Genomic DNA, 14,769 nt, shown 5'->3' with positions numbered 1-14,769 from the left:
GAATCCTACGGGAGGGGAAACGGGCATCGAGAGGAAATCGAGGGACGCTGTCCCTCAAAGCAACTGAAATATAGCGAAGAAGCTCGGCAGATGCAGTAAACTATTTCCTTTGCCTTCAGGTTATCACCCAGGACGTCGCTGGGCTGTTCTAGTTCCTGCGATAGGGTAAGCTCCGACCCTGGCTTGAATGGAACAACCTACATGAGGTGGCGCTCGGCGTCCACCCGAGCGACCAGCTAGGCTGTAAATGCGCGGTCCCACGTGACTTTCTGGGCCTCGCTTCCAGGATCTGTGTCCGCCTGGCTGTGGTTTTCGTGGAGTGCACTTAGAATCAGGACGTGAATTAAGTTTGTGGTGTGTTCCCGCATTCCGAGGGTGCTTGCACAGAACTTTAGTGGGACCCGCGCTTCTGTCCTTTGAAAATTGGTTTTTCTGGAAATAACCCCGTGTTGGGATCCCCCAGGGAAATGAAGAAACCACGTGGTTGAGTTTCTGCTCCGCCGCCCACCTAGGGTGAGCGGCTAAAACGCCGAAAGCGTCCTGCCTTCGAGCCAGAGCCGAGCACCGTCTACCTCTATCACACTTGCCCAACCTGTCTTTTCTGAATTTCTTTCTATTTCAGCCATTGGTAGCAGAAGCCAGTCAACGCCACCACTACACAGAAAATCAAAGACAAGCTGGGTTGGAAATCCGTCTGGTCCGTTCCCACCCCCACTTTGCAGGTGAGGAAACCGAGACTCAGAAAAAGTGACTTGACCGAAAAACGGTGCTTGGCAACAGGGCTGAATTTCGAAATGCCTGTTAATGTTCTGTCACTGCTCAGGTTTTTAGTAAGGGTGAGCGCCATCTGATGCCCAGTCTCACAAAATATTCACAATTGCAGCCGTGCTTATATTAAATAGTAAAAATTGGACTATAAAAGGTATTTTAATGCTGTTTTCAGTTATTTGTACTTATCATGCAAGTTCAATTATTCACATTTAACCCTAATAAAATAGCGCGAACGTTATTTGCCTTTTTTGAGATCTGCTTTGCTATGAAAAACCAAAAAAGTTGACTCCATAAACATTTTACCATTTTTTCCTCAACTTCAAATCTTCACTACTTTCTAGGATCTAACCAGTGGGGCTCTTTTGTACCCTGATGACTATGAACATTTGTTCTATTGACTACACTAGTTGGAGATTTGCTTGGATGTAAATAAGAAACTGATGATGGTTGATCCAACCTATGGCTAGAAGAATGAGAGTGCAGCCAAGTACTTAAATGAGGTCCCATTATCGGCCTTTAGTGAACTGGCTGCTCTTCTCTCACGGTATGTTTCCCACAGCATGTATATGTCATATGACCGTCTGACACCCAAAGGAAGGCACTAGTAAACTTTTTTTTTTTTTAAGTTAAAAATATAATAGAAGTCTGTTTTCTTCCTATACTCCAGTGGATCAACTTGTTTACATCCTAGGATGAACACACCCCATTGTGGAGACCATTGTTTTATGATTTGTCACCTGGATGTTCAACTCTAGTCTTCAGATTTTTGATAAGAGAACATTTCACTCTCTTCTTTTAAAACTAGAGAAGCATTGGCTTATTTTATTTTACGTGGCATCTGTTAAGCTAGCTCAAGGAAGATTTTCAAAGTCATTTCAGTGTTCCGTAGCAAGGACTGGCATCTGTAACACAGTTTGTTTTTGTTTTTGTTTTTTAAGTTTTTATTTTGAGAGAGAGAGAGAGAGAGAGAGAGAGAGAGCGCGCGCGCTAGTGGGGGAGGGGCAGAGAGACAGAGGGCGGGAATCCCAAGCAGGCTCCACACTGTCAGCACAGAACCCCATGCGGGGTGAGAACCCTGAGATCGTGACCTGAGCTGAAATCAAGAGTCAGATGCTTAACCAATTGAGCCACCCAGGCACCCCTGTAGCACAGTTTTGATAACATATATTAAACATTGTAATATTTAAGTAAGTTTCAACAAAGAAGATTGTAATAAATTAAAGATTAATAGTAAGCTAAAATTATAGATTCAATTTCTTATTATTAACACTGTGATTAGGATTGATGATAAACTAGAGATCCTGTCATTAGGAGGCTCTCCACTTTGGGTATGGATATGTCTCCCATAACTATTCCAGGGTTTCAGAAGGGAGCATTATACTTGACAGCTGTTATTCTTAACCTTGACTGAACATAGAAATCACCTGGGAAGTTTTGAAAATTCCTGATGCCAGAGTACCAATTGAATTAGTCTGGAAAAATGCCTGGGCTCTCCACGTGTTTTTATTTATTTATCTTTTTAATGTCTTTATTTATTTTTGAGGGGGGGGAGGGGCAGAGAAAGCGAGGGAGACACAGAATCCAAAACAAGCGCCAGGCTCTGAGCTGTCAGCACAGAGCCAGACGCGGGGCTTGAACTCGAGCTGTGAGATCATGACCTGAGCTGAAGTCGGACACTTAACCGACTGGGCTGCCCAGGTGCCCTTCTCCACATGTTTTTAATCTGCAACTTAGGTTGGGGTGCCTGGGTGGCTCAGTCGGTTAAGCAGCAGACTTCAGCTCAGGTCATGATCTCGCAGTTCATTGGTTCAAGCCCCCTGTCAGGCTCTGTGCTGACAGCTCGGAGCCTGGAACCTGCTTCAGATTCTGTGTCTCCCTCTGTCTCTCTGCCCCTCCCCTGCTCATGCGCTCTCTCTCTCTCTCTCAAAAATAAATAAACTCCCTCTCCCCTGCTCTCTCTCTGTCTCTCAAAAATAAATAAACGTTAAAAAAAATTTTGCAACTTAGGTTGAAAACCACAGCTTTACTCTTATTTCTCGAAGTGTGGTTCATGAAACCAGTGCACTCATACCTCCTGAAAATGTTTTAGAGATGCAAAATCTCAGGCCTCACCTCAGACCTCCTGAATGATAATCTGCATTTTTTTCAACATCCATATGTACATGTGTTTTAAAGTTTGAGAAGCCTGCTTATTATAACCTGTGGAGAACTATTCTAGGTATCTAAATTGCTGCAGTTCCTGATAGTGAATCATCTACAAGATGACATTAAGCAAACATTCTGTAAAGTTTTTATTTGTTTTGTTTTGCATTACAAATAAATGTAAGGTCAGGGTACAAACACAAAACTCTTGGATATGGGTTCTGTCTAGGCTGGCACCTGAGACGTATTTATTTTTATTTCTATTCTGCTTCAAACCCGGTCTGCTAGAGTTTTTTTCCATTATATGCCTTAGTCCTTTAGGAAATGGAATCCTTTTTTCTAACATATTCCTAAGGAACAACCCCAGTTCAAGCTAAACTACACCCCAGGCAGCTTTCTGATACCCTGCACTAGCTACTGCTTCCCTCTGTGCCTAGGTATTCATTGTGTTCCTCCTGATCCTCTCTTGGAGAGCTGGTTTCAGCCAGAACACTCCCAGATGGACATTCTGGTTATTAAAATATTCAAGTGATTTTGTACTGACTGCTAACAGGGCACTGCCCTGAGCCGCCCAAGTGTCCCCGTCCCCCCATCCCAAGATGCCTCTGCCTATTGCCTCTCCTGCGGTGGGAGGCCTGAGCTCCAGTCCAGCAGGAGCTCCAGGACCCTGAACCAGGCCTCTAGTCACTGTCCCTTCTGATCGAGCAGTGTTGGCATACCTCTATGCCATCTTCATCTACCTTGACAAAATCAAAGTTTCTCGTCTCATCGTTTTTCCACATTCTATTCTGTGGTCCATTTTGTATTTTGTAACTTTTTCTTCCACGTACCTGCAAGGCACAGGTCTCGTAGATCTATGTCTTTAATACATCCTGGAGGTTCTCAATGTGTGGTCTCTAGACCAGCAGCATGAGTCTCACTTGGAAAGTGTTAAAAATGCAGATTCTCTGGCCCTCACCAGACCCAATGAATCGGAAATGGGGGTGAGGCTCAGGAACCTGTATTTTGTTGATAGGCTCAAGCATTTCTTATTCATACTGAAGCAAAAGAACCTATGATTTACATTTTCAAAGCCCTCTCTAATCAATTCCACACTTCGTACTTTATGTGGTATATGTTTCTGTTGAGTTTGTTACAGACGTTTTGTATGATATAAAATTTATTTGAGGGGCGCCTGGGTGGCGCAGTCGGTTAAGCGTCCGACTTCAGCCAGGTCACGATCTCGTGGTCCGGGAGTTCGAGCCCCGCGTCAGGCTCTGGGCTGATGGCTCAGAGCCTGGAGCCTGTTTCCGATTCTGTGTCTCCCTCTCTCTCTGCCCCTCCCCCGTTCATGCTCTGTCTCTCTCTGTACCAAAAATAAATAAACGTTGAAAAAAAAAATAAATAAAATAAAAATAAAATTTATTTGAGATATGGACTGACTAGATTGGCCAATTTAAGATTCCATTTTAGGAAGGGTGGTTGATAATATAATTACTATAGTACTTTAAAAAATGAGTTTCCATAGGGAGAGCATATCACTAGGTGTGATGGAGATCCATTAAAAATAATTTTTTTAATGTTTGTTTTTGAGAGAGAGAGAGACTGAGTGTCATCAGGGGAGGGGCAAAGAGAGAGGGAGACACAGAATCTGAAGCAGGCTCCAGGCTCTGAGCTGTCAGCACACAATCTGAAGGATGGAGATCCATTTTAATTTTGAGTATATACCTTTTAATAAATTTAGTCAATTGAAAATGAATGTGATGTTAGGGACAATAGCTAAGACTGAACATAAGAGGGACTTGATGTTTCTTGAAGTGATAATATTTTTTGTCAGTGGCAGCTTGACTGGCTTTTGCAGGTTAACGTTCCAGAAGGGAAACTAATTTTTATCAAATAGCTGCTATGTGTTAAGCATCAGCAGAAGTGTCTTTACATATTATCTCAATTAATCATCAAACTGCTGTGAGATACAAGTACCCCTATTTTACTAATGAAAATGAAACCCAAAAGTTGATAGAGTTGTTACTGATTTTATAAATTTAGTCAGAGAATCACTAAAGTTTTAGAGGCAGAGGGAACTAATATCTTCTTTACTTCTATCTTTTCTTTCTACAACTGAGGAAAGTGAAAGGCTAAGTGATTTGACTGCCACATTGCTAGGCAACTGGGACTAAAACACTCCTAATTTAAAGTATGTACAAAATGCAAAAACTCAGAATATGGAACCGTGAGGTTGCCAGACTATTCATTCATTAACAGATAACTGGCATGGTTTGCAGTTGGAGCAAACAAATACTTTAGATAGAATTTCATTTTTTTAATTTTTTTATTTTATTTATTTTTTATTTTATTTAAATCCAAGCTAGTAACATAGAGTATTGGTTTCAGAAGTAGAACACAGTGATTCATCGCTCACATATAACACCCAGAGCTCATCCCAGCAAGTGCCCTCCTTAATGCCCATCACCCATTTGGCCCAATTCCCTACCCACCTCCCCTCCAGCAACCCTCAGTTTCTTTTCTGTATTTAAGAGTCTCTTATGGTTTGCCTCCCTCTCTGTTTTTCTCTTATTTTTCCTTCCCTTCCCCTATGTTCATCTGTTTTGTTTCTTAAATTCCACATATGAGTGAAATCATATGATATTTATCTTTGATTTATTTTGCTTAGCATAATACACCCTGTTTCCATCCACGTTGTTGCAAATGGCAAGATTTCACTCTTTTGATTGCCAAGTAATATTCCAGTGTGTGTGTGTATGCCACATCATCTTTATCCATGCATCAGACAATGGACAACATTTGGGCCCTTTCCATAATTTGGCTATTGTTGATAGAGCTGCTATAAATGTTAGGTCACACGTGCCCCTATGAATCAGCATTTTTGCATCATTTGGATAAATACCTAGTAGTGCGATTGCTGAGTTGTAAGGTAGCTGTATTTTTAATTTTTTGAGGAACTTCCATACTGTTCTCCAGAGTGGCTGCGCCAGTTTGCATTCTCACAGCAGTGTAAAAGGGGTCCTCTTTCTCCACATCCTCGTCAACATTTGTTGTTGCTTGAGTTGTTCATTTTAGCCGTTCTGACAGGTGTGAGATGGTAGATAGAATTTTTTTTTTATTGGTGGGAAATATTTATTCAAACTAACATAGGTAAAGACTTAATGTCTTTGCTATATTGGAAAAATATTTACATTATTATAGAAAAATAGCTAAATTTCCTGAAGAAGTAACTCACAGAAGTGCATATGGTTAGTACACTTTTTTTTTTAACTTTCCACACTTTTTTTTTATTTTTTATTTTTTAAATTTACATCCAAATTAATTAGCATATAGTACAACAATGATTTCAGGAGTAGATTCCTTAGTGCCCCTTACCCATTTAGCCCATCCCTCCCCACAACCTCTCCAGTAACCCTCTGTTTGTTCTCCGTATTTAAGAGTCTCTTATGTTTTGTCCCCCTCCCTGTTTTTATATTATTTTTGTTTCCCTTCTCTTATGTTTATCTGTTTTGTCTCTTAAAGTCCACATATGAGTGAAATATGATTTTTGTCTTTCTCTAATTTCACTTAGCATAATACCCTCTAGTTCCATCCACGTAGTTGCAAATGGCAAGATTTCATTCTTTTTGATTCCAAGTAATACTCCATTGTGTGTGTGTGTGTGTGTGTGTGTGTGTGTGTGTACACACCACATCTTCTTTATCCATTCATCCATCGGTGGACATTTGGGCTCTTTCCATACTTTGGCTATTGTTGATAGTGCTGCTATAAACATGGGGTGCATGTTTCCCTCCGAAACAGCACACCTGTATCCCATGGATAAATGCCTAGTAGTGCAGTTGCTGGGTTGTAGGGTAGTTCTATTTTTCGTTTTTTGAGGAACCTCCATCCTGTTTTCCAGAGTGGCTGCCCCAGCTTGCATTCCCAGGTAGATAGAATTTTAAGTGTTTATCTCAAATTTCCCAAAATAAGAAAAATGTCCAGATACCACACTCCCCTTATTCACATGGCTTAATGTAAGACACGGCATACACGTTAGACTTTGCCATACTAGCAATTAGGGAAAGGTCACAAAAATTAACATTTTGTATATAAGTCCCCAAAATGCCTTTACTCTCTTATTTGTAGACATGGAAGAATCTAGAATTCCTTCTGTTTAATCAAAGGGAGAGTCTTAAAATTTTGTTATATTAAACAAAATTTGGAGTTAATTGGGATAAGCTTTTGAGTCCTTGAACCAGTTTCTCTAAATGACATGGCTAAACATACACATCATCCTAATACAGAATACATTTTTTTAAGTTTATTCATTTATTTTAGAGGGAGAGAGCACACCAGCACAAGCAGGGGAGGGGCAGAGAGAGAGGGAGAGAGAGAATCCCAAGCAGGCTCCGCACTGCCAGCATGGAGCTCAGCATGGGGCTCAAACTCAAGAAATGTGAGATCATGACTTGAGCTGAAATCCAGAGTCAGTACTTAACTGAGCCACCAGACACCCCAATACAGAATACATTTTAATACAGAAGTATTACTGGGTGTACCTTTATTAATTTTTTTTAACGTTTATTTTTGAGACAGAGACAGAGTGAGATCAGGGGAGGTGAGAGAGGGAGACACAGAATCCAAAGTAGGCTCCAGGCTCTGAGCTGTCAGCACAGAGCCCAACGCGGGGCTCACACCCACAAACTGCAAGATCGTGACCTAAGCTGAAGTCAGGTGCTCAACCGACTGAGCCACCCAGGAGCCCCACAGTGTGTACCCTTTAATGGTGGTAATAAGAACCACTGCATACACAGATTTGTGATTAAACTTTCCACACAGCCTGAGAGTAGGAAGTGGAAGCAAAGAAAGGGACCATGAACTTGCCATCCTTTAGAAGGTTGGCAGAGTTCTACCTTTACATTTCAAGTGAGTTGAAAAATAAAGGGAGATGGAATCCGTTTCTTAACCCATGCAGATACCACAATTCTTTCATATCAGATAAAATGCTTAATTACCTAGTATATGGGTTCATTGCCAGTAAGAATTGCTCTGCTGCTTGTTATTACATGACTAATGCTTGTAATTTGTTTTAAGCAGGATCTCTGCAAAGCATCAGTTTCATTCATCACATGCTTCACTAGTTGGTGAGAGTCTCTGTGGCAGTCCTAGCCCCACTTTGAGATGTCACCAGTGTGACCAGAGGAACCCATCCAAAGGCCCAGAGAGGATCTGGGGACTTCATACAAACAGCTTAACCTCTCAGGTTGGCTGAAACTCTTCAGAATAGAGGAAGAGGAGGTATCTCCTCTTCACTGTTTCCCAAATCTGGCTATTAATCAGTCATTGAGGAGCTTTTAAAAAATACAACTTCCCAGGCCACACCCTGAGAGTTCTACCCAGTAATTTGTCAAGCATACATTTGATGAGCATATACAGCATAAAAGGTCCTATTCTAGGTCCTGCATACAAATTATTGATTCTGTGAACCCTCACAACAACTCTATGTGGTAGGGCCTCTGCTTTGACATGAAGAAATAGAGACACATTGAGGTTCTTGCCTGAGTCCATGCATCCAGGGGATGGCAGAGCTAGGATTCATACCCAGGCTGTCTGGCTCCATAACACACATTCTTAACACTATACTGCCTCTGGGTCACTTGAGAATGTGCAGCATGCCTTCTCCCCAACCATCTCCGATCTTAGTATAAAAGCATATACCAAATAACAATAAAGCTGTTATTTAAGAAAAAAAAAAAAAGGCAAGCATATTCCAGTTGTCAGGAGTTAGGGATGGGTGGTGGGGAGCAGGGGAGTAGGTATAAAGGGGTAGCCCAAGGGAGGTCTTTTTGAAAAGATCTGTGTCTTGACTGTGGTATCAGTCACATGAACCTACACATGATAAAATGATAACACACATGGTACCAATGTCAGTTCCCTGGTTTTGATATTATACTATAGTTGTGTAAGATAATGTCCATTGGAGAACCTGGGTGATTGGTACACAAAACTGCTCTGTACTATTTTTGCAACTTCCTGTAAATGTATAGTCATTTCAAACTGAAAAGTAAAAAGCATATGCCTACTTTTGGCAACCCCCAAGTCAATTAGAGGTCTGCCTCCTTAAGATTGGCTTAAAGAGAGATCATTCTTGGAAGACAGACCTTCCACTAAGGGTAAGAAAAGCTCAATCAATGGCTTTGGGCAGAGCATGAATGCACCGGCGGTGGTGGTGGAGGCAGCTGAGCGAGGTCACCACTAACAGAGTCACGCACTTCAGTGACTACACAGAAGGGGCTGAAACCAGTTACTTATGTCTTGCAGTGAATCCCAAATGACTAGTGCCCAGCTGACTTAGGAAGCTCCAGGTTGAGCTGAATGAATGCGCAGAGTCCCTACGCCATATTTAGAGACTCTGACTCAGTAGATCAAGGACAGGGTCCAGCAGTCTCTGTTTTAAATGTTCCCCAGGTGATGGGTTTGAGAATCTTAGATTAAGGAGCAGCTGATAAAGCTAGATCCCCAATAACATCTCAGGAGTGTCAACCACCACAGGGTTGATTTGGGTTGGGATGAACAGTCCAAGCTCTTGGTTTTCATATGGTTGGTATGGTCAGAGACAACTATTCTCTTCGTGTCATATAGAAACATCGAAAGTATATGCCCTTTTCTGCATGCTGTGTATAAACAATGAAATATTACAATGAATTTATCTATTGCCTCTTTTCTATTTGGCCATTTACCAAGTTTCTCAGGGTAGAAAATGTATTTTATAAACAACATAATTCTGTTAAAAATGTTTTAGGATTGGAAGACCATTAGGTACCCTGCTAAATTAAGAATGGTTTGGGTTACTAGTAGCAAAATAATCAACCAATAGTAACATAAGCAAGCAGGGGTCTATTTGTCTCACAGGAAAAAGTCCAGAGATAGGTGCTTGCTGGAATTGGTTCTGCAGCTCAAGAGCTGGGACTGACATCTCTAGTTTTCTTGACCTTTCCTTCGCAGCTCCATGCTGTCTGCGTTCAAGACTGGATGAAGGGAAGGGGCAGGACCACTGGCATTCTACTCCTGTGTCACTGGCCAGATGGAATCCCATGGCCATGACTAGCTGCAAAGGAGGCTGGGGAATGAAGTATTTTGCTTTTATAGTCTCTATGGCAGAGGCAGGAAGGAAAAATGGGGAGGGGTTAGGTGTCGGGTAGGCCAACCTACAGCGGTCTGCACAGCTTTCAAATTAAATTTTATCAGGCACTGTTTAATTAAATACAGAAACAGCTTATCAGACGCGTAATAATAAGTTGTCAGAAAATATTGTATGAAAATCAGGCATAAAGATCTCCACTGTCAACAATCATACAGCGTTGTTTTGGTCTTTCATTCTCTGTTGGAACCAATTCTAGTTTTTGAAGAACTTGTGTTCCTTCAATCAATTGCCTATGTAGGAGGAAAAAATGGAAAACTTAGTCATAAATTTTCACACTTAGCTTCCATTCCTAAATTGAGTCCTATCTTGTTTAGCTGAGGCTATTTTGTATGAATTAGATTAACATCTGTCATAAATATCATTAATAGCTGTAGATGTGTCCACTTTGCCATGGCTCCTTCACATCTGTTCTGGGATCAGAACAGACTGAAATCTGTCATTCTCACTGCTGTCAGAATGATCTCTTAAAAATGCATATCTAAAAAAAAATGCAAGTCTGATCTCACCTCCCTGTTAAAACACTTCAATAATTTCCCATTATTCTTGTGATAAAGACCAAAAATGTCTACCATGGCCTGCCATGGCCAGCCTCCCCACTGCCCTCCAGTGCTGTCCTATGGTGTGCTCCCTTCGTTCTCTGCCTCAGCTGGACTGGCTTCAGTACCTCAGTATCCCATGTTGCTTTCCAGCCACATCTGTCTGTTTTGCTCCTGCCCCCCACTTCCCTCAGCATCACTCCACAGGGAAGTTTCCCAGGGCCCACCACTGCTTATGTCAAGCTCCCAGTCTTATGGTAATTATCAGGGTTAACTTGACATTTATTTGTATGATTCTTTGATTAATTTTTGATTCTCCCATGAAGACATGGTTCATGCTTTTACTTAATACTCAATGCCTAACGTAATGTAGGCACCTAATCAACATCCACTGAATACATGACTAAAAGTTCAAAGCCATGGTAGTTTGGATCTCCAGACATTCACCAGCCATGAGCTGGAATTTCCCTGAGTAGAACTAGACTTCTGATGGTTCTCTCAATTGAAAGAGAGCAACATGGACCAGAGAGTCAACCCTAAACATAGGACTAATGCCCTTTGCCAGTGTTTGGGCGGAAACAGTGGCTGAGGGGGAGGTGAGGTTTCCATTTCATGAGCCTTTATAAGGACATGGCTGTGCTGACACTGATCACCCTCTAGTCATCTCTTTGTCTGCCTCTGGCAGAAACCGTGACACAGAGCCTGACACAAGGTACAGTCTGAGGATGAAGAGCAAGGGATAAATGGACAGATTGACCTCTGACTAAAGAGGATGTGAATGAAGCCTGTTCTACAAATTGGTTTCACAAATATTGAAGGAACACCTACTGTGTGCATCTCTCCACTGTGACAGGTGTTAGGACAGAAGATGCATTTTTTTTTTTTTACACTGTGCCAAAGAGGACAAAGAAGCAGTTTGATTTTGGTAATCAGGAGGTTTCTGACCTAAGCCCTGAACAGGATTTTGGCAGACTAGAGGGAGGTAGAAAGGAACAAGATAAGCAAAAGCCCAGAGGCTCTTCAGGGAGTGAGGGTACTCTGGCTGGCTGTGGTTCAGTTGCCATGTTGAGTTTCCAAATCTCCATTTCCAGCCTTTGCCCAGTGTGAATAACCACTTCTGGTATTCCAGAGTTGCCACCTGCCTCTAGTGTAGGTATCCTAATCTGAAACAACTTGTCCATCCTGAATTCATGACCTCTCCCATATCCTCCTTGTATTCTCTATCTTGGTGAATGGCACCAACCATCCAATCAGTTCTAAAATCCTAGTTGTTTTTCTAGACCTTCACTGCCCAACATGGTAGCCACTGGCCACATGGGGCTATTTTAATTTAAAATTTAGTAAAATTTAGTTCCTCAATTTTACTAGTCATATTTTGAGTGCTCAATGGCCACATGTGGCTGGTGGCTATCATACTGGACAGCACAGATTATGGTACGTTTGCATCACTGCAGAAAATTCTGTTAGATACCACCACTCTAGACTCTTCCCATGACCTCACCACGACCATTTAAATGGTCATAAAGTCTTGTTGAATCTAATTTCCAACTACTTCTTAAATTTTCTGTTCTTCCCTTGCTTACCTGTACTGCCAGTGCCTTGTGGCCCAGGACTTCATTTATGGCACTATTATCATCGCTTCTTAACTGGCCTTTCCGCCTTCATTTTCATCCTTTGCCAATTAATTCCTCGCTTCTTCTAAAAAGATTTTTTCCAAATAAGAACCTGGTCGCGTTGTTCCCAATTAAAAATTCTTCCGTGGCTTCCTATCCCCTTTGGGTGGGGAATCTCTGCTCAGCAGAATGGCATTCATAGCCCTTTGGGACCTGGGCCTAACTATCTCCTCTTCTCCACTCTCCTTTCTCTCCATTCTCCACTAGGTACTAAGCTCTAGCCAGATCAAATGACTTGTAGATAAGATGCTCTCCTTACTTCTTAAAGCCTTCTGCCAAAGCTCTTCGCTCTTCTTAAAATTTTATTTTACTCATTTTGATGCCAGCCTTCTCTGCCTAACTTCTGTGTGAATTTCAGTACTCATCTCACCTTCTCATGAAGCTTTCTATGACCCTTCCCCCATTTGGGCATCCCCTATAAAGAAATTAATTCCCCCCACCACTGTCCCCAACATACACCCTTTCTACTTATGCATGTATGAATGGAGATTTTACAGCTTTGTATTTTGATACTCTTTCCCTGTGAAACCACTGGGGTAAGACTGTGGGTTGATACAGTCTCCTCTGAAGGCAATTCCTAGTGTTATCCATCTATCTGAAGGGGCAAGTTGATGTATCAGAAACTAGGGCTCAAAAGGAGGGGAAATTTCTCTTTCTGGACCTTGCAAATCATGTCTGGGCTTCCAGAAGGTCAGATAAACCTGGGAATGCTCTGAGATGATAGGAAGAGAAAGCATTAACACTAGAGGCAGTCCTATAGTGGGGAAGGATGGTACCCCTGAAAGAGTTACACTTTGTTGGAGTATCTACTTACCTATTATGGTATTACCTGTCTGCTTCTGCCTAGTGTTCTTTAAGGTCTTGTTTAAATGTTTCAGTTCAGACTCCACTGTGATTTGGAGATTTCAGGGATTAACTGAGCTCATACTTGAGCTAGAACAATAAAAGAGGTGCAGTGCCTCCCTAAAACCAGTGTGGTGGTAACAACAAAAATGAGTGAGCAAGATTCCCCTGGAGGATGGTGAATCCCATGGAAAACAGCAATCATCAAAAGGAGATCACATCCTCCATTCCACTGCCACCCTCTAGGGATCTGCGTTCACTTTTACTGATGGAGTTGGAGGGTGTTGTTTTCTCTCTCTCTCCTGTATCCCTGGTGCACTCTTTACAGAACGGGCATAGCCCAGGTTTGACTGACTTATAGCTGTTGGTTTTCTAATACACTGGAGACTCCCTAAAGGGCAGACATTGTGCCTCTTCACTCTTTCCCCAGGACTGAGCACCATGACTGGCATATAGTAGGTATCTAATAAAATGCTGGTTGAATGAATGAATCAGGAGGCTAACAGAAGTGAAAGCTGAAAAAATATGTGGGGCCAGACGGTTGCATTGATTAATATAAAATCATCTCTTTTTTGAAAGAAATCTTTGGATGAAAATATACTTTCTGCTTTTTCAATCTAGAAATATCACTTGCATTACAGTGAAGGAATAATTGTGGTTAAAATTAAAACTGCTATGAAATTTCATGGGAAGAAGAGTCAGCAATTATTTCTATGGAGTGGCTGGAATAATCTAATACTTATTCAGAAAAGTTCTAATGCTCTGCATCATTTCAGGGAAGACCAAGTAAACTTTAATTTATATTGACTTCACTAATAAGACATCATTAGATTGATAAAGAGTACATTCGTCATCCATTTTAGGTCCACATGCCTATAAGCAACTTGATAATATATTCTAATAATTATTACCTGAGATGTTTCCATATTTTAAATTGTTCAGTTAAAAAAGTTACTTGTAATTTGGAGTGTTCGTCTATCTCTTCAAAATGTTCATGTACAGTATTTAAATGGCTTCACCTCATTTTTGCATCTAGATATATCTACATTATTAAGCACTATGGTATTATTCATAATAAATAGGAAGATAATATCCTTGAGGCTGAAGATAGAAGGATGGGTGGATGGATGGATGGATGGTCAGAACATTATAATGGCTGTGCCTAAATGGTTTCTGTGGTTTGTCTGTTTTTAAGTAGGCTTTGCAACCAGCACAGAGCCCAAAGCGGGGCTTGAACTCACGACCTGAGATCAAGACCTGAGCAGAGATCAAGAGTCAGACACTTAACCAACTGAGCCAACCAGGTACCCCTCTGTTTTTTAAAGATAGCAAGCTTGTTATGAAATATTTTTGTTGAAATATTTGTTAAAATATGTTGAAACATATTTTATTGAAATATGTTTGTCTATATTTATATTATTTTTGCTTTAAAATTCTATCCTCAGTTACTCATAAACCATATACCAAATCTTTTGGAACCACGTTTTTACATATGTAAGTATTATAATTTTTTTGTTTAAAGTTTATTTGTTTATTTTGAGAGAGAGAATGAGCAGGGGAGGGGCAGAGAGAGAGAGAGGAGAGAAAGAATCCCAAGCAGGCTCCGTGCTATCATTGCAGAGCCTGACACGGGGCT

General features: G+C 41.2%; 1 protein-coding gene and 1 long non-coding RNA gene across 3 annotated transcripts in view; one reads left to right on the top strand and one right to left on the bottom strand.

The window, feature by feature from the left end:
- Positions 1-14: 14 nt before the first annotated feature.
- Positions 15-14,370, top strand: LOC124528608 (uncharacterized). Its single transcript, XR_006966194.1, has 3 exons — positions 15-165; positions 623-722; positions 14,332-14,370. It is a non-coding gene; the product is annotated as an uncharacterized LOC124528608 (long non-coding RNA).
- The window catches only part of PPIL6 (peptidylprolyl isomerase like 6), a 33,270-nt gene continuing 28,700 nt past the window's right edge, over positions 10,200-14,769 (bottom strand). For both annotated transcript variants that reach the window (XM_047102302.1, XM_047102303.1), the window contains one exon: positions 10,200-10,311. In XM_047102302.1, the coding sequence (XP_046958258.1) occupies positions 10,200-10,311 (112 nt within the window). The remainder of the gene's footprint in view (positions 10,312-14,769) is intronic.

Source organism: Lynx rufus, unplaced genomic scaffold (assembly GCF_022079265.1).
Source record: "Lynx rufus isolate CCGP_SWC_20201006 ecotype Redwood Valley unplaced genomic scaffold, mLynRuf1.p SCAF_6, whole genome shotgun sequence".
Taxonomy (NCBI): Eukaryota; Metazoa; Chordata; class Mammalia; order Carnivora; family Felidae; genus Lynx; species Lynx rufus.
This window is presented reverse-complemented; position numbering and strand designations above follow the sequence as displayed.